Genomic DNA, 26,543 nt, shown 5'->3' with positions numbered 1-26,543 from the left:
CTACAGGGCTAAGACTTCTTTATTTGAAAAGGCCTTGAAAAATGGATATGAAAAATATTTGTTAAAAGAAAAAATAATTATTTTGGAAAATTTTTTCATTTACATTTATTTTATAATGTATTTTTCCAGTTTGATAAATCAAACATTAAGGGAAGCAAAACTTACAAAAATTCAATTTACAAAAATAAAGAAAATTCTACCTGCGCAATAAAGATGGCGGCCACTGCTTCATAGAGCGCAGTTCCATCCATGTTGATTGTTGCTCCAATAGGAAGGACAAACCTGAGAAATGAATTAATGGATTGAGTTGCAGACCTAGTTGAACTACTTATCTCTTGTCTATTAAATCCCATCTCTGTATGGATAAAATAATTCAAAAAATAAATATGTCTACAACACTAGGTTGCACACATAAAGGAATTTTTAAAATTTTTCTGTTCCTTTGTTATAGAATATATAGGTGGGCACAAAGCTTTTCTGGATATCAATAAGGACTATTTTAGCATTAGATTAGATTTCAATTTGTTTTTGCATAATGCCAACATTTCTAGACATATCTGGACAAAAAATGCAAATTGGCGGTTTTGAGTATTACAACTTATAATGAGGTATATAGAACTAAAGAAAAGGATCAATAAATTAGAATTATTCCTAGCTAACTGGAATTAGTTTTTAAACAAATTTTTTTTGTGGCGATTGTCTGACTCACCTGCACACCCTGGGATCCACATGGTTCTTCTCCTCAAGAAGCCTAATATTCGGAGATATCAACGACAAGGAAAATACAACAACAACAACAGTAACAGCAATAATAGGAAAAGCTAGAACAAAAATAACAAAAATCATAATAAAAACTATAACAGAAATAATAACAACAAAATCCATAAAAAGAAAAACAGCAACCATGAAAAAAAAGCATCAATATAAAATCCACGTCAGAAATGATAACAACATGCAACAACAGTAACATCAATAATAATACAAACTTCAACAGAAATAATAACAACAACAACAACAACAGTAACAGCAATAAAAATACAAGCTACAACAGAAATAATATCAACAAAAAAAGTAAAAACAATATTAAAACTACAATATTAAAACTAAATAATTATAAAAACAACAATCAAAATAACAAGAAAACAATGAAATCTATTTTTCTAAACCTTTTATTATTGCAATTTACAACCTCATGTCGTAACTATAAATTATTCAAAATATCGAAGATTGTTACAATTGTTCAACTCCTTAAGATAAAATAATGATTAGAAAAATAAAAGATAAAAAGAAAAAAAGTTATAAAAAAAATATTGTTTATTTTATCGGTTGATATCTGCCTGATCGTGACGGGAAGAGTTGCACTGCTGGATCCGGTTCCGAAAGCGGTGGTGAAAGCATTGGTCATGTTTGCGATAAATCTAGGAAAAAAAGTAAAAGGAACTGTAAAGATAATTTGAAAATACTCTTCTACTTAACATTGAACCTCCCTCTAAGTGATAATATCCCTGCAATGTAAATTCGCAAATCATTTGAAAACAATCAATTTTTATCCTAAAAATAAGGAAAGCTCATTCATCCTTGATAGGATAAGGTTCAAAGGTTTTCAATAAAAGTTATACTTTATGAATAGAGGGATATTGATTACAGTCCCATTAAATGGCTGAATTATAGACCTATATTTTTAAAAATCTATATTTTTAAATGATTTTTTTTAGCTAAAAAGATTAACTAGAAAAGATTAACTTAAAAAACGTTGTAATGTTATGAACTACAGTAGTCTTTACGTTAATTATAATATTACTTTAAAAAATGTTTTTAAATGTATATGATTTAAAAATAAACCTGAAAGGCATGCTTTTTGTGCAGACAGATAGGATAATAGGCAGGACAATAAATCCATGGATAAATAGTCCTAAATATGAAATATGAATAAAAAGATTATTAATAATGATGCTTTTATGATCATTTAGTGATACAACCATAGAAATGATAATAATAATAATAATAATAGTAATAATAAAAATAATAATTTTTTATATTACCTACTAGAACCGTAGTGAAGTACCAACCCAGTTGATTCAAAACAGTCCCAAAATCGTTAGTTCCAAGAACCTAATTAAAAAAATATCTTTGAGAACCATTTTTTTTATGTATTTTATTTTTCAATGAATAGTCATTCCAAAACAAAAGAGGAAATTGGTGGCATTAATTTATAAAAATTTCTTACACATCTTGATTAATAAAAATCATTTGTAATTTTTTATTATGGATCTTGGGGGGATTAGAGTGAAGGGGCACAAAAAACATTGAATAACTTTAAAATTGTAGCTTTTCTTGTAAAACCTTTAAAACTATTAAAGGAATTGAGTTCAGTGTCGTAAATAAGGAGGTTATTGGGGTTATTTACCCAAATTAAACCTTAAAACTGCATCTGGTGATTCTTAATCGCTTCAAATCAAAAGTAGATCAACTAGAGACATCAAGTTTAAAAATTTCGACCTGAGATAATATTACCTGTCCTCCAATAAGAAAGAAGACTCCTATTGGTGCCAAGTTGATCACCCATGTTGTTATTGTCATCATCGCATCACTAAACAAAAATTAAAGTAAATTTTTTTGTGTGTGTGTGATATTTTACATTGTTTAATCTACTAAATCTACTGTTAATACTGATACGATTTGTTGACCTCGTAGTTCCTATAGTTTGGATTCTAAGCATAAGTATGAGAAAGCAAATATATCCGGTTACATATATAATAAATGCAATACAGTTTTCTTCTTCTCAAAAGCTCTTCTATAAAATTGATTGATGATAAATTGAAAACACATCAAGTTCACTCATACGTGCAATTTAGTTTTTACACAACATTTCACATTTTGTACTTAGAAAAAATGTTTTTGTTACCTAAGACAAGAGAAGAAAGCTAGCAATGGTTTCCCCTTCTCCCCCATCTTAGCCAGGGCAATCCCAATTATAACTGCGAAGAAAACCAGTCCCAGGATATTTGTGCCAGCAGTCCATTCCCCTGAAATATTTATATGTTTAAAGGGACTATACAGTAGTCCATTCTCCTGAAATATTTATATGTTTAAAGGGACTATACAGCAGTCCATTCTCCTGAAATATTTATATGTTTAAAGGGACTATACAGCAGTACATTCTCCTGAAATATTTATATGTTTAAAGGGACTATACAGCAGTCCATTCTCCTGAAATATTTATATGTTTAAAGGGACTATACAGCAGTCCAGTCTCCTGAAATATTTATATGTTTAAAGGGACTATACAGTAGTCCATTCTCCTGAAATATTTATATGTTTAAAGGGACTATACAGTAGTCCATTCTCCTGAAATATTTATATGTTTAAAGGGACTATACAGCAGTCCATTCCCCTGAAATATTTATATGTTTAAAGAGACTATAAAGCAGTACATTCTCCTGAAATATTTATATGTTTAAAGAGACTATACAGCAGTACATTCTCCTGAAATATTTATATGTTTAAAGGGACTATACAGCAGTACATTCTCCTGAAATATTTATATGTTTAAAGGGACTATAAAGCAGTCCATTCTCCTGAAATATTAAATCTTGAAAAGTGTTTGATTTGTATTTTGAATCTAAAAGTATAGTTTTCCTAATTCATGGTTTTATGGGTCGCATTGTATTTGTAACTAGATCTGGGCGTTGTTCCTGGGGTACACTCATTCTTTCATAATAACGAACTGAACTGAACGATCCCATCCTTCTGAAAAAAAGGAACAAACGCATAGAATGTGTTCTTAAAAATATTGGAACAATTAGTAAAATAATGGAACGGAACGGAACTGAAATTGCTTGAAAAGAATATTAAAAATCAGGAATGCGTTCTTATTATCAGGAACGCGTTGTAATTTGGGAACGCATTTTTAATCTGGAATATGTTCTAAATCATCTAGATATAATCAAAACATTTTTTTTATTCGATCACCTGACCCACCCTTTAAACCCTAAATATTGATATTATGAAAATTAAGTATTTTTTTAATCTACAAATTGTACACCCCCCCCCTTTTCAAGGATCAGAAGATGGAAATGTACGGAACGGTGTTGGAACTGTTCTTTGACAAAGAACACCAAGAATGGAACAGAACGGGATGGACCATTCTTCGACTAAACACACCAAGAACGGAACGGAACAGAACGAGAACGGAATAATTGGAAAAAAGGAACCAGAAAGGAACGATCTAGCTGATGGCTATTGTTTTAGAATGGATCAGAACGATTGAAAAAGTCAGAACGTGCCCAGCCCTAATTGTAGCAAAATAAAACTATTGGAAAAGTATTTAATGTGATAAAAGATATACTTTTCCTGCAGACTAAACAAGAGTTGACAGTAACTAATGGAGTTAGATTAATTAGTTGAAATGTAAACAGTGGAAACATTCCGCATTTATTCTACTCTTTACATTCCACTCATTTAACAGCCAAACCCCTTGCTTGGGGGAACAATAGAGAATAATCGATGACTATAGGTTGTAATATCTGAATGATTTATTTGAAATTAAACTGATTTTTTACGATCCGAGTCGTATGTTGCAACTTTCTCAATTTATATGGACGCTACGTTCTTCAGTATAATTCTTCTTAACAATTTTCTCCTTGTAGACACAACAGATAGAGGAAAGATTAGTAGCGATCAAAAGCGCTTATTTTTCGCCGTAAACCTATACCCCCTTTCATTTTTCGCAAACACTTCCTTTAAGTTTCTTTAGATTCTAAAGTTGAGATTTTGCCCTTAATTAAAAGTTTTATTTCAAGTACAACTACAATTAATTACGAAAAATGAACTGGCTAAAGAGCTACCACCTCCTTTCACCAAACAGGATGCTATTTTAAATAATTATCCAATAAAACTTTTAACTTAGTAATTTTGGTTTTTTTCTATCTTAAAAACCTTTCAAAGGAATAAGGATAGATGGAACGATGGAACATGATTACCTTTCATTTTCCAGGTTTGAGTATCATTAGGGTTCCTTATCTGTCCAGAGTCATTATACGCGAAGTTTCCAGGATAAATTAAAGCTGTCCTGGAAATAGTTAATATTAAATTTTGAGAACAGACCCTTGGCAATAAATATATATAAATATATAAATATATATATAAATATATATATATATATAAATGCCTCGTTCTGAATGTTTTAGCTTCTTCTATATTTTCAAAATGATACCATATCTCTTTTTAGCAGTTAAATATTTATTCTATTCACTGCAGAAATAGAAAATAGGGAGTAAAAGTCAAAGTTTACAATATCAAAGTTTTGCACAATCAGGTTGCAAATGAAATAAATAGAGTTTATGGCCTAGTTTCCTTATGAATAAGAACAAACTTAGCGAGTCAGTAAGTCAGTAAATGTGTAATTATGGCAGTAAAAAGATGAGTATATAAAAAATGGGTAATTAAGGCCGGCAAGTGAGTCAGTGACTAAGTTTGCAAGTGAAAAAAAATAACTTATAATAATAATTAGTCCTATTACAATACATACGGAAAGTATCCTAGAACAATAAAAGTTTTTTTTTACGAAAAGATTTTTAAGGATTGGGATCATTATTCTATTTTATAAAACATCGGGAGGACAACAAAACATTTTGTTAAAAATATCGAACAACTGATAGCGAAAATTTTGAACGAACTTTTAAAATTTGAAAAATTATAGTTTCAAAACACTTTCGGTAAGTTTGATTTTATGATGTAATGTTTGCGCACGGCCCATCCCAAACTAAGTTTTTGGACCAACAAAAAAATGGGGTTTAGTGGAGATTGACGGTAATATTTGATTCAATCTGTGTGTTATAGTTTATTTGTTAATTGACAAACTCATGAAGTAACTCTTCGTTTTAAACTAAAAAACGAATTTTTCCTAATTTAAAAAAACTGTTGACGTTCCTCAGAAATTGATCAACGAATATTAAGTTTGGAGTTCTTTTTGTTCATCAAAGAATTTTTCATTTAAATCTGCCCTGGCTTATCTCTAGGGGTACCTGTACTGCTGTACAGTAGCTTGGATCAGGTTTGGAGGAACCATATTTCGTATCAGATCCATCAGAGTGTCAGGTGTTGTTACATTTCTAGATTCTTGAACTATATCCCCCTGAAATTTATTATTTTTAATTCTAATTTTATTGTTTGTCCTTTTAAGAAATTTTTAAGATAAAATATTATCCTGCTACTCTAGGATGTATAGTTACTACTCTACCTTATCCTGCTTCTCTAGGATGTATAGTTACTACTCTACCTTATCCTGCTACTCCAGGGTGTATAGTTACTACTCTATCTTATCCTGCTACTCTAGGATATATAGTTATACCTTATAAAAATACTCCAGGATGTATAGGTACTACTCTATCTTATGATGTCCTGCTACCCCAGAATGTATAGTTACTACTCTATCTTATCCTGTCCTGCTACACCAGGATGTATAGTTACTACTCTATCTTATGATGTCCTGCTACCCCAGAATGTATAGTTACTACTCTATCTTATCCTGTCCTGCTACACCAGGATGTATAGTTACTACTCTATCTTATGATGTCCTGCTACCCCAGAATGTATAGTTACTACTCTATCATATCCTGTCCTGCTACACCAGGATGTATAGTTACTACTCTATCTTATGATGTCCTGCTACACCAGGATGTATAGTTACTACTCTATCTTATCCTGTCCTGCTACACCAGGATGTATAGTTACTACTCTATCTTATCCTGTCCTGCTACACCAGGATGTATAGTTACTACTCTATCTTATGATGTCCTGCTACCCCAGAATGTATAGTTACTACTCTATCATATCCTGTCCTGCTACACCAGGATGTATAGTTACTACTCTATCTTATGATGTCCTGCTACACCAGGATGTGTACTGTGTAGTTACTACTCTATCTTATGATGTCCTACTACACCAGGATGTATAGTTACTACTCTACCTTATCATGTCCTGCTACACCAGGATGTATAGTTACTACTCTACCTTATCATGTCCTGCTACACCAGGATGTATAGTTACTACTCTATTTTATCATGTCCTGCTACACCAGGATATATAGTTACTACTCTACCTTATCCTGTCCTGCTACTCCAGGATGAATGGTGACTACTAAGACTATTCCAAGTGCTACTGCAGATACAGTTGTTCCCATGTAGTAAACTATAGCTCTCATTCCAACCTGAAAAAATTTTGTTATTTTTCTTTTCTTTTCGATTATATATGTTGCCTACAGCCGGCCAAACGGCTGGACTGAATGGGTTGACACTTTTTGTGGTATTATTATTATGATTATTATTAGTATTATTATTATTGTTATTAGTATTTTGATTGATTTAATTTTATATCCAACGATCACACGGATAACGCAAAAAAATGCTTAATCTCAGCTTTACGTGGGAGTGAAACATGATTCAGCAATAACCGAACTATAATTCTATTATCTGCACAGATCAAGTAGATATCATAGATAAATATAGATTGCGCATAGGACGACATTTTTCATCTTGAAAGATATAAATGTACAAAGATGTTTTAAAGATGTTCCTATTATATAGATTAACTAGGTCGGTTGTAAACATTGGCTGTTCTTATGTCATTGGTGTACATGAGTTCTGTAGAGAGAAATTTAAGTTTATTTAGTCCTTCTCGTGTTCTTCTTCAGTTCTCGTCAATATGATGTATTGCTCAGTGAAATATTGTTGTTCAAATAGTTATCCTTGAAGTACACTTTGACCCCTAGAAGTATGAGTTCGCGGACTGTACAATTCTTGGTGATTTTGCGTACATATGCTATCTATGTTTACTTATTTATCTATGGAAAACATAGAGGCAGGATTGGTGCGTCCAGGCGTCTGACAAGTTTACGTGCCGCAACGTTTATGTAAAATAGTAAAGTGGGATCAAAGAACGAAAATATTCGTATTCCCATAATTACTGTTAATAATTGTCCACGTCAATGATCTATCTGCTACCTGATCTGTCACGCACCCCTGACACTTTAGTAAGAGTAAACTTAACCTAAAGTCTGACCGCGTCCACCTTGTTGCACCGGCTAGTCCTATTGAGTGTCTGCTTTGTTTACCCAATGTCCGGGCGATACAATACAAACTGGGACCGGAAAAGTTGACCCTGCTCGGAAATTCAAATGTACTACAGCTTCCCGTGCTGTGGTTATCTTTGATTTTTACCTTTCCGGAGAGTGTCATGTCTAGGCTTCCAACAGCTGTAATTAGACTTGGAACAATAAGAGGTAGAATCAACGCTTTGAGCATGCGCAGAAACAATTCTCCGATGTACGCAACGTACATAACCTCCCTAAACAAAAAAGCATTTTAATCAAATATCTTGTTTAACTAACAAATTTAAGAATATCCACAAAATTAAATAGATTTATGCTCATAGGAGTTTAGAAGGTCAGATTCACAAAAGTGCCCTTTAGATGTTTGTCTTATAGCCTAGACAGAGATATTTTTATTATTCTAGCTGTATAACTTGAATGTCCAGTTTATATACTCAGTGGGAATTATGTGTTCCAAACTTTACAAATTCAATTTATTTTCAACCCAAAAAAATAAGAAAATCTGCGTTGCCCTTTATTAGACAGAGTTATAAATAACATAAGTCTCTAAAACCGTAGGCTATATTAAAATTATGTATACAGAGTTGAAAACTTTAGAATGAGATATCCTTAATCCCAATTACTTAATCTGAGTATCCAATGGACACAGTTTTGATTTTCTTCTTTAACCGTTCTTTCATGGATGTAGTAGAGAAAAATAAAAAACAGGTATATAACCGTAATTGGCGCGCAAAATTTCAAATTTATCGGCTTCATATACGCGACTCTAATTGGTTGAATTTTATACACTTTTCAGGATACTAGTACAAGATTAGGTTAGTCTCGATATTAAGAAAAAGAAAGGATTAAGCATTAATCGTAATATCCCCCATTCTAAAGTTTTCAGCTCAGTCCCTTTTAAAACTTTATTAACCATGTTTCGCCACACAATTGGACAAAGTTCTGGGCAAAAGGTTAAATGTATAATATACACTTAATTCCTTCTCTACATTTATGTTTTGCTTTATACAATTACATTTATCAAAGACACCATTAACAAAATAATATTAATGGATTCCAGAGAAAAGAAAAATCAAGGGAAACATTATAGAAAACAAACAAAACAGACTTAACAACTTCTCCTCTTTTACAAAAACTGAAAAAATAAGATTTTTTATTTCAAAACCAAATTTATTTTCAAAAATCCATTTTTTTCTTTTAAAATTCGATGTTTTTATATTTCACGGGCAATGTCGGGCACTTTAGCTAGCATGGAATAAAGCTGGGATAAGTAGCAGCTAACTATAACTAACAACCTTTTAAAGCTGGTAGCAGCCTTCTATAACTAACAACCTTTATAAGCTGGTAGCAGCTAACTATAGCTAACAACCTTTTTAAGCTGTATAAACAATAATACTTCTCAAAATTTTGTTTCATATTTAATCTTTATTTATCATAATTGGACCCTTTTAAAAAACATTAATGATTCTTAGAACTTTATATTCAATATTTTACTTAACAATATCAAGTGGTCATTATTCTTTAATGTCTAAACGAATTGAGTCTTTGCCACAAACTCTAATCCTTATATTTTTTTGCAACCCAATGTTGTATACCTTAGATATTTCAAACTATGAATTCTGTAAGATCATACAGTTTAAGTTTGAAATATCATACAGTTTAAGTTTGAAATATCATAAAGTTTAAGTTTGAAATATCATATAGTTCAAGTTGAAATGATATTTAGTTTAAGTTTGAAATGGCATTTAGTTTAAGTTGAAATATCGTATAGTTTAAGTTTGAAATATCATATAGTTTAAGTTGAAATAATATTTAGTTTAAGTTGAAATATCATTTAGTTTAAGTTTGAAATATCATTTAGTTTAAGTTTGAAATATCATTTAGTTTAAGTTTGAAATATTTAGTTTAAGTTGAAATATCGTATAGTTTAAGTTTGAAATATCATATAGTTTAAGTTGAAATAATATTTAGTTTAAGTTGAAATATCATTTAGTTTAAGTTGAAATATCATTTAGTTTAAGTTTGAAATATCATTTAGTTTAAGTTTGAAATATCATTTAGTTTAAGTTTGAAATACCATTTAGTTTAAGTTGAAATATCGTATAGTTTAAGTTGAAATATCATGCAGTTTAAGTTTGAAATATCATTTAGTTTAAGTTGAAATATCATTTTGTTTAAGTTTGAAATATCATTTAGTTTAAGTTTGAAATATCATTTAGTTTAAGTTTGAAATATCATTTAGTTTAAGTTTTAAATATCATATAGTTTAAGTTTGAAATATCATTTAGTTTAAGTTGAAATAACATTCCTTTGGAAAATTTCTAACAAACTTCCATGCTAGCTATCAACAGCTATGTTTTTTATATCCTTTTGCTACAAGTATAATTCGATCACAAGTTCATGATAACAGTTTGCTCCTTCAGACACAACAATCCGTGACTTTCGATTACAATTAGTCCAATAAAACATGCAATTTTCACTTTTTGTTGACGCCTTAAGATAAATTAAAACCCTAAACGATATTTTACAATTTGTTTACCTACTTTGATACCCCAGTATACCTCCAGCCCCCCTCAGGTTNTGAACTATGGTCAAGGGTCTAATGAGTATAACTTTATAACGCATTTGAACCCTTTGAATTAAATGTACTTTTATCGTTTTTGTTAATTTATACTTTTTTTTGTTGGGAAATACAATTTTAATTAATAAAATATAAAATATACACAAACTGGGTGTACTTTGTCAAATGTTAGTTTTACGTTCTGATCAGCTTAATTATATCTTGGGATAATCTTTCTCTAAAGTTTTCCAATATATTTTGTATTATTAAATAGAAACTTTAGGATGAGATAGATTGCAGAAATTATAAAACTAATGTAATATAAACTATGTGGTTTGAGTACATTTAGGGACCCTTGATATATTAAACAGAGTACACAGTTCACATACAACGAGGTACATTTATTGAGTTACATTCAGTACATTTATTCAAGTACATTAAGTGAAGTACATTAAGGGAAGTATTCTCAGTAAGGTACAAGTTGCACGCATTAAATTGATTTTAAGTACATTCAGTAAAGTACACACAATGAAATAATTTTATTAAAGTGCACTTTGTGAAGTACACACATTGGAGTGGTATTATTAAAGATCATTTAGTGAAGTACACACAGTGAAATGATATTGTTAAAGTACTTTTAGTGAAGTACACACAGTGAAAATCTGCAATTTCACAAAAAAATTGATTCTGATAAATATTCACCTACATTATTCAGGTGGGCCTGCCATACCAAAATATCATAGGTTTAATTTTTTTAGCATAAAGTTTGTTTATCAAAATGTGAAAATTTATATGAATGTTTTAGGAAAAGAGAAAATCTGCGAAAATACACAAAATTTGCCTTGGACATACTTTTTGCATTTTCCTAAATACTAATCCTAAATCATCAGATATTTTATGTTAAGATTCAAAAGACATTATGTTCCGTACACTTTTACAAACCTAAAGCCTGGTAAGCTAGGCTAAGTGTGAATACTTTAAAGTTATTTTTTCTAAAAAGCCCCCTTAACCCAATCAAATCTGTGTCTCTTAGATTTATTACTGTAAAGGGGAATCAGAGGGGGAATTTCGATCAAAATCAAGAATGTACAATGTACACTCTACACTCTACACTCTACACTCTACACTCTACACTCTACATTCTACACTGTACACTGTACACTGTACACTGTACACTGTACACTGTACACTGTACACTGTACACTCTACACTCTACACTCTACACTCTACACTCTACACTCTACACTCTACACTCTACACTCTACACTGTACACTGTACACTGTACACTGTACACTGTACACTCTACACTCTACACTCTACACTCTACACTCTATACTCTACACTGTACAATGTACACTGTACACTGTACACTCTACACTCTACACTCTACACTCTACACTCTATACTCTACACTCTACACTCTGCACTCTACACTCTTCACTCTACACTCTACACTCTACACTCTGCACTCTACATTCGAAACTCGAAACTCGAAACTCGAAACTTGAAACTCGTAACTCGAAACTCGAAAATCGAAAATCGAAACTTGAAACTCGTAACTCGAAACTCGAAAATCGAAAATCGAAACTCTACACTCTACACTCTATACTCTACACTCTACACTCTACACTCTACACTCAGGATTGCAAAGTACATTTGATGAGATGAAAAAAAAACGCTCAAGGATTTAAATGAAATATTTCTCCTTAAGGGGAGTGTCTGGCTAGACATGGTAGTTGAGCTGAGAATCCAGTTTTATAGAGAATTTTGTTTGGATTCATTTGATACATATCAGACGTTTTTACGGTGCATATTTGTTCAACAAAAGCGCAAATTCAATCTTTAAAATCCTAATAGATTGTCCACTTTGGTCAGATAACGACAACAAAAAATGAAACAAAAATTCTACAGTAAACTAATGAGTTAGCCAGACACTCCCTTTAAACTCCAGGAATTCAGAGAATATTTTAGTGTAAATTAAAGCGAAAGAATTCGCCACGCGTTTCATTAAAAGATACAGGGTGTCCCACGAAACATGACAGTTGGTGAATAGTTTTGAATGTCTTTTTCCACATACTGTATGACTTTTAGCAGTTTTTTTTTTTTTTTTTTAAATGTTGAACTAATATATCTTTTACTGTGAAATCAATTTTATTTTCAAAAATAATTACAAATCTTAAGTTTACAGTGAACATAGTGAATACTTCGATTTCCCTGGTATACGTACTTTGCACACACATGTAGAAAACAAGGATTTTTCCACTTTCAATTATCAGACAAACGTAACAAGGGTACCTTAGTGAATCAGGCATGCCTAGGGATGTTGAAGTTTTCATTTTTATGAAAAACGATCGTTTCGTTGTGAAAATGACGACGAAAAATCAAAAACGATCGTTTTTAAAAGCGTTCGTATTTTTCCAAAAACGAAACTTTCGTTTTTGAAAACGATTGAAAACGAAACAAAAAACGATTGTTTAACGATTGTTTTCAAAAACGATTAACATCCCAGGTTATTAATGGAAGGCCACTAGATGATAAACGCCTACAGGCCCTACCTGTCCGTCCATACTGCTTCCCTTGTCCTGAGTGCTAGACCGAACACTACGCCTCCAATGACCCCGAAGAGGGTTGCAAGGGTCAACCCACTCGCCCGCAGACAGCCCACCACCTTCTCCCGACTCAACATCAGGCTAAAACCGGTTTCACAATCTAGAAAATAAAAATAGAGACAATTTAAGTTTGTGGCAAAAACTCAATTCCTTTTATTGTTTAAATCTCAAATTGAATTAAAAGACTAAAATTTTTAAAACAAAATTGGTTTCTATTTCTGAACGAATAGTTTTTCCTTTAATGGTTGACTTTGACACTTTTTCTTTAATCTATTGATTATAGGACCATTCTGTATTCATATATTGATTATAGGACCATTCTGTATTCATATATTGATTATAGGATTATATCTGTATTCATATATTGATTATAGGATTATATCTGTATTCATTGAGCTGACAGAAACTCTAGACAGAAGAGAGCTGACAGAAACTCTAGACAGAAGTGAACTGACAGAAACTCTAGACAGAAGAGAGCTGACAGAAACTCTAGACAGAAGAGCGCTGGCAGAAACTCTAGACAGAAGAGAGCTGACAGAAACTCTGGACAGATGCGAACTGACAGAAACTCTAGACAGAACAGAGCTGACAGAAACTCTAGACAGAAGAGACCTGACAGAAACTCTAGACAGAAGAGCGCTGACAGAAACTCTAGACAGAAGAGAGCTGGCAGAAACTCTAGACAGAAGAGAGCTGACAGAAACTCTAGACAGATGCGAACTGACAGAAACTCTAGACAGAAGAGAGCGGACAGAAACTCTAGACAGAAGAGAGCTGACAGAAACACTAGACAGAAACGAGCTGACAGAAACTCTAAACAGAAGAGAGCTGACAGAAACTCTAGAAAGAAGTGAGCTGACAGAAACTCTAAACAGAAGAGAGCTGACAGAAACTCTAGACAGAAGTGAGCTGACAGAAACTCTTGACAGAAGCGAGCTGACAGAAACTCTAGACAGAAGCGAGCTGACAGAAACTCTAGACAGAAGAGAGCTGACAGAAACTCTAGACAGAAGCGAGCTGACAGAAACTCTAGACAGAAGAGAGCTGACAGAAATTCTGGACAGAAGAGAGCTGACAGAAACTCTTCGTCATTGAAGTATCAACCTTTTTGTATAACCATGAAACTATAACTTTTTGACTGCACTCCTTTTTATAAGAAATATTTCTCTGATGTTACAAATACCGCGTATATAATAGTATATATACAATAACCTATTCTGAATATTTCTAATTTATAAGTCCAGATTTAGGCTGGGCATTGCCCCCCCCCCCCTCCAATCACATATATGCACTTGTCAGTTGTACAATACACAATACAAGAAAAAGGAAATTGACATTTATTGGGAAACTTGTAGATATGTAATTGACAAATAATTTAATAAAAACTTGGCGAATATTTTTCAGAATTTGAAAGTTTGCTGATTCGGAAGTTTAGGAGCTGTAACTTCTCCTCATCAGTTAATATCAATTCTCGGATGGGAGGGGGGGAGGAGCTAGAGGGATGTAATGTGTCTGTATGTGGGGGGGGGGTGTAGCATTTTATTATCTCAAAAATACTCAAAAATCAATATGTTTGCTGCACACAAATTTGGATAAACTCCACTAAAACTGTTTTCACAATTTTTGGATTTTATTTAGATTTTTTTAAAAGCACATTTTCTCTTCCCCCCCCCCATAGTACACTGCTAGGAAAAAATATGGATTATTTATGATAAATACAAAATATTTCTACTAATATTTTTCCAAATATTTTTTGTTAGATTTTTGAAGATGTAAGGTTTCTACAGATATATGCTGACAAATAAGGATTCAAGGAAAATAGGATTTTTTAAAATAATATTTTTAAAGGGATTGCTAATTTATTTTGATACTTGTGCGTGTCATGTATCATATACCTAGATAAATAGAATAGATAGCTCATGCAGACTGCAAAGCTGAAAATTGTGCAACCCCTTGTACATCATGAACTCGTCATTTGAAGAGGTCATTGAATACGTTTTACTTTTTGGGGTCAATCTGTAGAGTATTTTTTTTTACTAATTTATTTAAATATACAAATACTAGAAATTCAAGGCGCTTCGCGCCCTTCTTTCTAGCCTTAGAGGGCGCTTCGCGCCCATCTTCTAAATTAGTTGTGAACATGTTCTCTTTGTGTACATCGTAAAACAAAACAAAAATAATTCGCGGATTTTCACAAAAAATTTCGCGGATTTTCAAAATTTTTAAAAATTTAATGACGATCGAATTTTGATAGATACAAATATTTGAAATTTTGATTTTTCATAAACCTTCCCTGGGGTCCCTAGATGTCCCAAAAAAAATTTGGGCCCGATCGGTTCAGCCGTTTTGACGTTTATTGGATACAAACAAACAAACAGACAGACAGACAGACAGACAAGCCAAATTTATAAATAGATACTTGCCGAAAACCTTTATATCCAATGTGCTGTATTTAAATAGCTAGAAACATAGCTAAATTGCCATTTTCAATTTCAAACCCTCCGGTATGGGGAAGACGACATGAGATATTTATTCTAATTTATCTAGGATCATATATGATGACGTTTCTAAGTTCTATACAAAAAAAACGTTATTTCTCCGATAGATAAATATCTCTAACATTCAAAGAACTAGATAGATATTTCTGCCACATAAGTATTGTATGTATAGTCTCTGTTTGGTTGTTTGTTTCCTTGTCAGATCGTTACTCATAAACCTCGGAACCAATTTACCTCAAATTTTGATTGGGGAACTCAATAAACCGCGCGGGTAAGTTTTTAGTTTGGTTTAAGAGTTCTAAGTTTAGTAGGTTGGCTTGAATAGGGAAAACTTGGTTGCCAATCGAGCACTGTAAATATTTAATTTTGGAAAACAGTACACCAAATAAATCATCTCCTTCTTGTGAGTGCGTACTAGACTAACTTTAAAGAAGCTAGACCAAGCTGTACAGTACACATACAGGCGGCTATTACGGGACAGTACACCAAATAAATCATCTCCTGATTGTGAGAACGTGTTGTGTTTACAGAAACACCCTATAGCACCATAAAGAGTTTGAACTCATGAATGAGTGAAATTTATTAATCTAACAAAAACGCTTCCTATATTAGAGTCTTCATGTACTGTTAGTGTGACCGAATGGGGGGGGGGGGGTTGCGGGGGGTCGTCAAAAAAAAATCATTATAGTTTTCCTATAACCTCTCTTGGCCTTTAATGTCTCTACACCGTAAAAAGAAGAATTGTTTCAAACAGAAAAATTAGTTTTAATCATGTATTTTTGATGTTTCTGTTAATTTCATCCAAGAAAAAGTAGAAATGATCGATCTAATTTAGATCAAATTAGAGTAAATTTCGCGTTCGATTGAAATAAGACATAATTTCAATCATAACTCCTCTTTTTGTCAAGAACTAATGAGAAGAACAATTTTTTTAAATTCTACCATGACACCAATCAATACATTCTTGTTTTTCTCATACTTAAAGTAACATTCGAGGTCCAAAGTCGGACCAGATATATTTTAGATCGCATGAATTTTACATCTCCCTGTCTTGTTGAGTGTGGTACTTCTTATTTTACTATTGACTCTCTCTATGAGAAAAAATAAAGAGAAGGTTAATAGAAAGAAAGGAGACCATAGTTAAGTAGAGAAGGTATGATGAAAAGAAAGGAGAGAAAAGTAGAGTACAGAGAGTAAAGAGAAAAATAGAGTACTGAGGGTAAAGAGAAAAGAAAGGAGAGAAAAATAGAGTACAAAGGGTAACGAGAAAAGAAAGGAGAGAAAAGTAGAGTACAGAGGGTAAAGAGAAAGGTAGAGTACAGAGGGTAAAGAGAAAAGAAAGGAGAGTAAAGTAGAGTACAGTGTGTAAAGAGAAAAGAAAGGAAAGAAAAGTAGAGTACAGAGTGTAAAGAGAAAAGAAAGGAGAAAAGTAGACTACAGAGAGTAAAGAGAAAGGAAAGGAGAGAAAAGTAGAGTAGAGAAGGTAAAGAGAAAAGAAAGGAGAAAAAAGTAGAGTACAGAGGGTAAAGAGAAAAGTAGAGTACAGAGAGTAAAGAGAAAAGAAAGGAGAGTAAAGTTGAGTACAGAGTGTAAAGAGAAAAGAAAGGAGTGAAAAGTAGAGTACAGAGTGTAAAGAGAAAAGAAAGGAGAAAAGTAGACTACAGAGAGTAAAGAGAAAGGAAAGGAGAGAAAAGTAGAATACAGAGGGTAAAGAGAAAAGAAAGAAGAGAAAAGTAGAGTACAGAGGGTAAAGAGAAAATAAAGGAGAGAAAAGTAGAGTAGAGAAGGTAAAGAGAAAAGAAAGGAGAGAAAAGTAGAGTAGAGAAGTTAAAGAGAAAAGAAAGGAGAGAAAATAAGAGTACTGAGGGTAAAGAGAAAAGAAAGGAGAAAAATTGAGTAGAGAAGGAAAATAGAGAAAGGAGAGAAAGGCAGAAGAGAGAACGTTAAAAGGCGAGCTGAGAGAAAGAAAAACATAGAAGAGTAACATTAGATAAATGAAAATAAAAGTGGATGAACATAAGAAAATAAGACCTCTTTTCATTTTGTTTTAGGATATACATATATATTAGTTGTAAGAGCGTTACATTACTCTGATGTGGGGGGGGAGTGGGGAGGGGAATTTGATTGAGATGAGTGGGGGGAAAGAAGGGGGAAAACAAATATCTGGGAGCAGAAATATCACGGGAGTATAAATATAGGAAGCAATTGGGTTGATTGAAAATATATAAAAGAAAAGGGCATATTATAAATGTAGAAAATGTCGTACTCTTAAAACATCGTCCCAAACTGTATCATTCCAGGTACAACCCGTCTGCTATCAAAGTCAACAAGGAGACAATCCACCAGGTGACAATCCCGTGAACTATCAACGCCACTACTACTGGGCGCAATCTCAGTAGCTATCACTCAAGGTATTACTCAGGCTCTTAATGCCACACAGGGACACAATCGTAGTTATCAAGCAAGCTATTACTCAGGCTCTAAATGCCCCATAGGGACACAAGCATAGCAATCTAACAAGCTATTGCTCAGGCTCTAAATGCCACAAAGGGACTCAAGCAAAGCTATCAAGCAAGCTATTACTTAGGCTCTAAAAGCCACACAGGGATACAAGCATTGGCTATCGAAGAAGCCTTTAATAAATTTGAACTATACTGAGGTATGATCTCAACCCGAATATTTTAACAGGGGCCCAATTACTCTACAATGTAATCAAAGTTCTGATTCTAACTAATGTAATTGAGGTTTATATGTTGCAAGTTAAAGTTAATAGACTTAATTACATTTATTACGTCGTTATATTACGTGTTTACAATGTACATATTGATAAGATTAGCAAGGATAGATATAATGTAGTTAAGCTATCTCTACACATGTTTACCCCGTAGTTTATGTTGAATGCACATATTTAAAGGATTAACATGGATATATATAAGAGTGGTTAAGCTAATCACAATTCATGTTTTAATCCTATTACACAGCTCATGTTTAATATATCTAGATATGTTTAGGTTAATAAATATGGGTATTGCTGTATTTGTTAATAATGTACAACGTACTGCAGGTTTATTACATGTTTCCTGCCGCGCCTATTTTTGAGATTCTTTGGGCAACACCAAGAGTTAAGTATATAACGCATATGTAGAGATATTTACAGTGTACACTAAGGATATATATATATGCATACTTGTCAATCATATGAATCTCAAGTTTATGTAGCACAGTAGGGGTCAAATATTGCAATGCATACATATTTGAAATTTCGAAATTTGTTGAAATGTTTAAATTTTTCTCATTCAACTAATTAATTTCCTTAATAAGGATTCTTACACCGTAGGTTTCTGTGTCTAAACAATATATTTTAAGTGTTTATTTATCTCATTTCATTTTTTCAACAATCATTCAAAATAAAAGTTATAAAAATATTTTATATTTTTAATCTTAAAGGGACTAAACGCATAATTTAAAATTACACTTCATGTCATGCAATGCCTGATTCTAGACGATACACTTGAAACCTTTATCTGAATAATGATGTGGAAAATATTGTCGATTTTTTAAGGTTTAAATGTGTTAAATTCAGAAAGTTCCTATATGTTTTCCTGAAGTAGAAAAAGGCAAGTCATTTTGTAGGAAACCAGTTTTGAGAAAAGGCATTTCCTGAATTTTAAAAACATTTATATATAATTCAGACTTGACCAGACAAAGCTTTTCAGAGTATCGTGGTGAATCAGGCCTAACCATCTTTCCATTGAGGGTTACTTAAAGTTATGCTCACAGTCCCTTTAAAATGATCGTCATTATAAATCTCATGTATCTCCATACCCTTTTCCCTGTCATCCCCCTTATTCCTTATCCTTATCCATAACACCCCCGTAAATTCATAGCTCCCCTCTCAGATATTTTAATGTGATTCAAGGAATATAAACAACAGGAAGCAGCTATTATGTCGAAATTGTACTTTAAAAATCTTCCAACAAAAAAAATTATTTTTTCCCTTTTAAATCTTACTTTTTGAAATGAAAAGTTTTATTTGCACTTATATGTTAAAATCTGGGATTATTTATTAAGATCTTAGTTTGTTTATTTTATTATTATTTGTTTTTGAAGTTTTAAGATTTACCAAGGGCAGACCACATTGTGGAAATCTCAAGAATCGTTGAAATGAATTAAACTAATCGTTACAGAACAATCAAATACGATGATGTTCTAGATAAGCCGGAATAAAATGAATCGATTGTATAGCTTAAAAGTCGTCTTTAACACTCACGTTAAAAAAGCTAGCGACATTCAACATAAGTAACTTGATTTTAGTAATATGTTTTTTATGAAACGATAATCATAAAATTATCCCTAATCCTGCGATTTCCAAAATGTGGTTTGCCATTTGTTTGCTCTCAAGAATACCAGAGATATTAAGAACTTGGTTTAAATTTCAATTTGTTAAATACAACCATGGTAATATCTCATTCTGAACAAAGTCATTCACATCTCCTGTAATCATGAAAGCACAAAAACGGCAGACAACATTTTGGAAATGGCAGAACGGCTATTATGTGGTTTTTGTTTTACAAAAATATATTGCTAAAACAGTGGCCAAATTTAATGAATTTAAGCCGAGTCTTAAATCCGCAAACTATTTCTAAGGGTCAAAGACGACTTTGAAGTTATCAATTAATTCATATAATTAATATTATTGAGAACATCACTATAGAAATAAAGTTAATCCGGTCGTTCAACAATAAACACTTCTTTTTAAAAATCCTTGGATATGTGCTGAAATTTTCATAGGAAAAGACAAGTATATATATTCTTATATTATATATATATATATATATATATATATATATATATATATATATAGTATATATATTCTCATATTATAGCTCAGCCAGTGTGTGATATTGATGAATGCTTCTTGCAATATTTCAAGCTTGTTTAAACCTTTTCTATAAAGTTCAATCACGTGAAATTCCTAAATAGATTCTAGTACAATAGATGGCATTGTAGGATTTGTACACTCTCTCAGTACAGCTGTATTCTTACGTCACAAGTGTCAGCTTAGTTTATGTGTCCTACAAAATTATCAAAAAAAGTGATATTTTTATAATAAAGTGCTTATCTTACAGTAAAATAAGTGCAATTTAATGTGTTCTTTATTATTTATTTGTTATTAATTATTCATTATTTAATCTTGGAAAACATATTAACTAATGTGAGAAAATTTCATTTTCCTTGTTTATTTGACACTTGTGACGTCGTGTACAATTGGTCAAAATTTCTCTGTTGCTACCTGTTTTACTTATTATCTATTTGGAAATTCCTTCTATCTTCAATTTGTTTACTACTGCTCAAACACAAATTCAAAACAGGGTATTCTGGAAAAAATCAAAGGAATGGCGTCTTAGACACAATCTCAAACTTTATAATCCTGATATCTTTGCAACCTACTGGTGTAAACCTTTGATATTTCAAAATTAGATAAATTGATCCAACAGAATTCACTGTTTGAAATTTCTATGGTTTACAACATTGAAGTGCAAATATATAGAGATTAGAAAATCAGAAGACAAAAAAATAGGACACTTTAAATGTTATTAAATTGAAAACATAACTGTGGATATTTTGAACACACTATAAAAAAAGAATTAGATGAAATCTGTAATTATGAGAGGTAAACTTTAGGGACGGGAGAATGAGAAAGCGATTAAAGTTGAATCAAGAAAGAGAGAACGAAAGAAAGAAAGAAAGAACGAAAGAAAAATAGAAAGAACGAAAGAAAGAAAGAAAAGAAAGAAAGAAGAAAAGTAGATACATATAGATGTATATGATGTAGTATGAGGGGAGGGAAGGGGGGAGGGGAGGTGCAGGGGCTGCGTCAGTAACAAGTCAATTGGCCTAAATATTAGAAATTGAATAAGCAGCAAACTGTTAAACCGCTCTTTTGCACAATATTACTAAATCTATTTATTCTCTTAAACAATAGTAGCACAGTAGAACATTAGAACAGTAGGACAGTAGAACCAAAGAACAGTAGAACAGTAGAACAGTAGAACAGTAAAACAGTAGAACAGCAGAACAGTAGAACAGTAGAACAGTAAAACAGTAGAACAGCAGAACAGTAGGACAGTAGAACAGCAGAACAGTAGAACAGTAGAACAGTAGAACAGTAGAACAGTAGAACAGTAGAACAGTAGAACAGTAGAACAGTAGAACAGTAGAACAGTAGAACAGAGAACCAAAGAACAGTAGAACAGTAGAACAGTAGAACAGTAAAACAGTAGAACAGTAGAACAGTAGAACAGTAGAACAGTAGAACAGTAGAACAGTAGAACAGTATAACAGTAGAACAGCAGAACAGTAGAACAGTAGAACAGTAGTAGAACAGTAGAACAGTAGAACTAACAGTAGAACAGTAGAACAGTAGAACAGTATAATAGTAGAACAATAGAACAGTAGAACAGTAGAACAGTAGAACAGTAGAACAGTAGAACAGTAGAACAGTAGAACAGTAGAACAGTAGAACAGTAGAATATTAGAGCAGTAGAACAGTAGAACAGTAGAACAGCAGAATAGTAGGACCGAAGAACAGTAGAACAGCAATATACTGCATCTATTGTATGTCGTTAACCGCTTACATTGAATTTCGTTTTCGTTTTCTAATGTTAGACCAAAAATCGGACAAATTTAAATTACATGTTACAGTTATCAACACTTCAATATGTTTTGAGATGAAATGCGTTGGCTAACATCTTACTAAAACAAGTCTACTAATTTGTCACACCACAATTCATGCATTGTCTAAAGTGTAAAAATCCAGTGCTTTAGCGTCAGCTTCATTTCTTTTAAGTTGTTTTAATATCGTTTATATATGCAACATGTTTGTACTACAGGGTGTCCCATGAAACATGACATTTGATAAAAAATGTTAAAATGCCTTCTTCCATATTTTGTCCGAAGAGACGTTAAGTGACTAATAAGATAATATGTTGGTAATAATGGTCAAAAGGCGATAAAATAAGTTATGTAGAGCCGTCTCTGAAGTACATACTTTGTGTTTTCCCTGTGTGTGTATATTCAAATAAAGATTGACTTGAACTTAAATAATCATTTTCCAATGATGATATCTTTATTTTCATTGGAAATTTGTTGTGATTGTGAATATTTGATGGCACTCTTTAAAGGGACTGCAGAGGTAGTTTCAAATGACCCTCCCTTTATAAATTGAATATCCATGAATTATAGATTCCATTTTTATCTTTGTCAAATTAAAGCAAGTGTTCGCGGAAAATGAAAGTGGGTATAGGCTTACGGCGAAAAATAAGCACTTTTGATCGCTATTAAGTACTGATTTCTTACTTCTATCTGTTACGTCTATAAGGAAAAAAGTGTTAAAAACGACTCATGCTAAAGAACGTCGCGTCCATACAAATTCAGAAAGTTGCAACATTCAACTAATAAGTTATTTTTAGATACTTTGGTTATTTTAAAAAAGCTGATTTTTGTTATACAACAATTTTCATTGAATCCCGCTAATCCAAAAAACTTATTTTGCAGATCCGTGTTTTTTCTTTATTAAAATTATTCTAAAATTCAATTTAAAGTTTTAATATTTAAATAGTTTTCAGAGATAAATACTTTTCTTACTATATTTTCCAGTTATTTAAAAATGGTACCCCCGCCCCGTCCCCTTTTGTTCCCTCAGCCCTCTAATTTTTTTAGGGATTTTTAAGTAAAAAGCATTTATCCATAATTTAATTTTTATACTAGTCCTGGTTTTCACATGGTATTAAATTGGTTTTGGATCTGGATCCAAAACCGGAACCATTTTCCGATCCAGTCACAATTAATCACAATTTTTTTTCCAAATCATATTTTCCTATCTTTTTTAAGATTTTTTAATAGTTTTTACCACCCAAAATGCTTTAATATTGTTAAGCTTCGAAAGCATATAATTTGAGTTTTGGAATTTTACTAATTTTGCTTCCTAAGTTTTGCCTTTTTTTAAACCATATATCCAGTTATCAATGAGCCATTTTTCGCCTCAACGCCCCCCCCTTTAAACTTTCCCCTCATGTTTATTCTCTTTACCTGTTCAAAATCTCTGCAAACTTCCTTCACTGCACAATGTGCAATTTTTCACCGCCCCTGGTGCACTTTCATGCCATGTGTAGCAACCCCTTGTTTTACCAAGCATATATCTGTAATTTATATTCTCAAACAGACATCTTTCGCTTGCGCTAAACTAATGTAAGTGAAACTTATGTTTTAACATTTTGATAAATTATTTAACGTGGGATTTTCTATAAGTTTAGACTTTTTGGCAAACAAATGGATTTGTAAATTGAAAAAATATTGACGAAAAGCTTTCGTTGCATTGTTTTCTTTGCAAGCCCCCCCCCGCAACCCTATAAAAGATGCCGTTTAAGTCGGGTTGATGTTCTCTGAAAAGATGTTAGCCGATCATATGGAGGGTTTGAGTCTAACTGAACCCAACTCTAATACTCCCGGATTCACACTGCTCTAACTATATCCTCAATTCATAGACAAAATATAAACAGACGGACAGAATATGTTTATACATAGACTAGCTATTTGCAGACATTCAAGGCATTGAACAGTAAATAAATAGACAAAATATGAAAAGACAAGACACATACAGTTGAAAACCAGACAAAATACGAATAGACAGGATATAAAGCAAAGTAACAGACAAAATATAAAAAGACAGAACAAAATAAAAATATACAATTCAATGATTATCAGACAAAATACTAACAGACAAATTAAGATTATAAAATGTACAATAATCAATAATCAGAAGAAACAAAACAGACAAGACAGTTAAAAGTCCGAAAAAAATCGCTTATTTGGCAATCATCGAACTTATGCTACCAATGAAGCGACTTTTTGTTGAATTTACGCAATTTTTTTGTCACTTAATTGGCAGCCATCCAACATTTGCTGCCAAATAAACGATTTTTTTAAATTCTTAATTTTGAGTTACTGTAACCTCTCGTTTAGATAATCATACATGCCAGTATATTAATGGACAGTTACTTGAAATTACGTCTACAGTATTTTATCGTTAAAAAAACCTAAAAAAAGAACCGACCAAAAAGTTTTGAAAATTAAAAAGACAAAATTAAAATAGACAGAACAAGTATGAATAGATAAAACTGTTTATAAATTAAAACACCATGCTGAAATACTTTAGCATTTGTTATTATCATTAAAACTTTATTTTTCAAACATTATACAGTGAATCCCATATATATGAATACACAGATCGTCATAAGTTTTTTGATAACTCTAAAGAAATTTCTTTTTATCTTTAATTCAAGGCAAATTAATCTCCTTGAAATATGAATGTAATCGATATATTAATAAATATTAAACTCATTTTTCCGCGGCATTTGATCTTAAATATGTAATACAACATTATAAAAAACTCTTGCATTGTGTTCATATATCTGGGATTCACTGTATCATAATACTAGTCTCTCAGATTTTGATTTAAAAGTTAAATTTCCGATAGATAATCTTGATAAAGATTAATTATCTTAGATCAAATTTATTTAAAAAAAAAACAGGATTTAAGCCTATGATGCAGAATACACTGTATCTTTATTTGAGAAAACTACTAAGAATTTGACACATGTTTTTAAATAAAACATGATGATGTAAATATGNCCACCACCCCTCTTTTTATCTCTTTCGTCCCCTTTCAACCCCCTCCCCATCTTTAAATAAATCTGTTAATTCTTTTATATTAAACAACGATTTATGATTTTTGCTTTCTTATTCTGCGACCTCAAAAATGTCTTCTTGAAAGTGTTTTTTATTTGTGAGTCCACCCTCGCGGGTTATAAAAGTGTGCGTCCACCCTTGCGGATTATAAAATTGTGCGTCCACCCTCGTGGATTAAAAAGTATGCGTCCACCCTCGCGGATTATAAAAGTGTGCGTCCACCCTCGCGGATTATAAAAGTGTGCGTCCACCCTCGCGGATTATAAAAGTGTGCGTCCACCCTCGTGGATTATAAAAGTGTGCGTCCACCCTCGCGGATTATAAAAGTGGTGTTCAACCTCGCTTATTTTTAAAGTGTGCGTCCACCTTCGCTGATTCTAAAATTGTGCGTCCACCCTCGCTGATTATTAAAGAATTTACCTTAATATTCTACTCCATAGATACAAGGTGTCATCCAGTGCAGACAATTAACATTTTATTTAACCCTCTGAAATATTATTTGTTAGTAAATGGATCACTGGAGCGATGTATTTAAAGGCCATAATACATAAACCATTATCACTCTTGTATGCAGAGTCCATTAGCGCCTGATCCAATCAGGGTTCAGTCATGTGTTTGCTGTCTATTCTGAACCAATAGAAATAGTATGGCGGTAACATCTATCTTTCTATCTATCTCATTATCCAATCAGAGTTATGAATCCTTATATCGGCGCTATAACAGTAAATGGAAATATTTACTTCAACTGAAACTATGGTGAAAGACCTTTTGACTGATCAGAGCTCGGCCCCCTGTCCAGAAAACAACGCTCTGCCTCAAGTATTAGTCCTACACACACACACTACACAGCGCTCGGCCAGCCCTGGTCTGTCCTAGCCGCAACGCTCGAACCCCGTAGCCAGTCATAGTCCTCAGCCAGAATTAACCACAGCACTTGGCATCCTTGCTAATTCACGTATCTACACAAATGGAAAGGAGGAGGAGGCAGGAGGAAGATGACAATGCGTTAAGATTT

General features: G+C 32.4%; 2 protein-coding genes across 3 annotated transcripts in view; one reads left to right on the top strand and one right to left on the bottom strand.

Moving 5' to 3' along the window:
- Positions 1-26,017, bottom strand: part of LOC111699726 (excitatory amino acid transporter 3) — a 31,072-nt gene extending 5,055 nt beyond the window's left edge. Inside the window, exons 1-13 of one of the 2 annotated variants that reach the window (XM_023470458.1) lie at positions 25,949-26,017; positions 13,227-13,380; positions 8,220-8,346; positions 7,103-7,210; positions 6,027-6,136; positions 4,983-5,071; positions 2,906-3,026; positions 2,515-2,590; positions 2,043-2,112; positions 1,843-1,912; positions 1,338-1,418; positions 710-751; positions 201-282 (exon numbers count right to left, since the gene is read on the bottom strand). In XM_023470458.1, coding sequence (XP_023326226.1) covers positions 201-282; positions 710-751; positions 1,338-1,418; positions 1,843-1,912; positions 2,043-2,112; positions 2,515-2,590; positions 2,906-3,026; positions 4,983-5,071; positions 6,027-6,136; positions 7,103-7,210; positions 8,220-8,346; positions 13,227-13,357 — 1,107 coding nt within the window. In that variant the 5' untranslated portion in view covers positions 13,358-13,380; positions 25,949-26,017. Of the gene's footprint in view, positions 1-200; positions 283-709; positions 752-1,337; positions 1,419-1,842; positions 1,913-2,042; positions 2,113-2,514; positions 2,591-2,905; positions 3,027-4,982; positions 5,072-6,026; positions 6,137-7,102; positions 7,211-8,219; positions 8,347-13,226; positions 13,381-23,869; positions 24,005-25,948 lie in introns of those variants that run through there. The other variant, XM_023470457.1, reaches the window with a different exon arrangement.
- On the top strand, positions 13,832-14,410 carry LOC111699732 (protein PXR1-like). Its single transcript, XM_023470463.1, has 2 exons — positions 13,832-14,130; positions 14,233-14,410. The coding sequence occupies exons 1-2, from the start codon at positions 13,832-13,834 to the stop codon at positions 14,408-14,410; spliced, it is 477 nt and encodes a 158-aa protein (XP_023326231.1).
- Positions 26,018-26,543: the final 526 nt, after the last annotated feature.

This window comes from Eurytemora carolleeae, unplaced genomic scaffold, assembly GCF_000591075.1.
Source record: "Eurytemora carolleeae unplaced genomic scaffold, Eaff_2.0 scaffold262, whole genome shotgun sequence".
Lineage (NCBI taxonomy): Eukaryota > Metazoa > Arthropoda > Copepoda > Calanoida > Temoridae > Eurytemora > Eurytemora carolleeae.
Note: the sequence above shows the minus strand (reverse complement) of the source record. Positions and strands in the feature narration are given on the sequence as shown.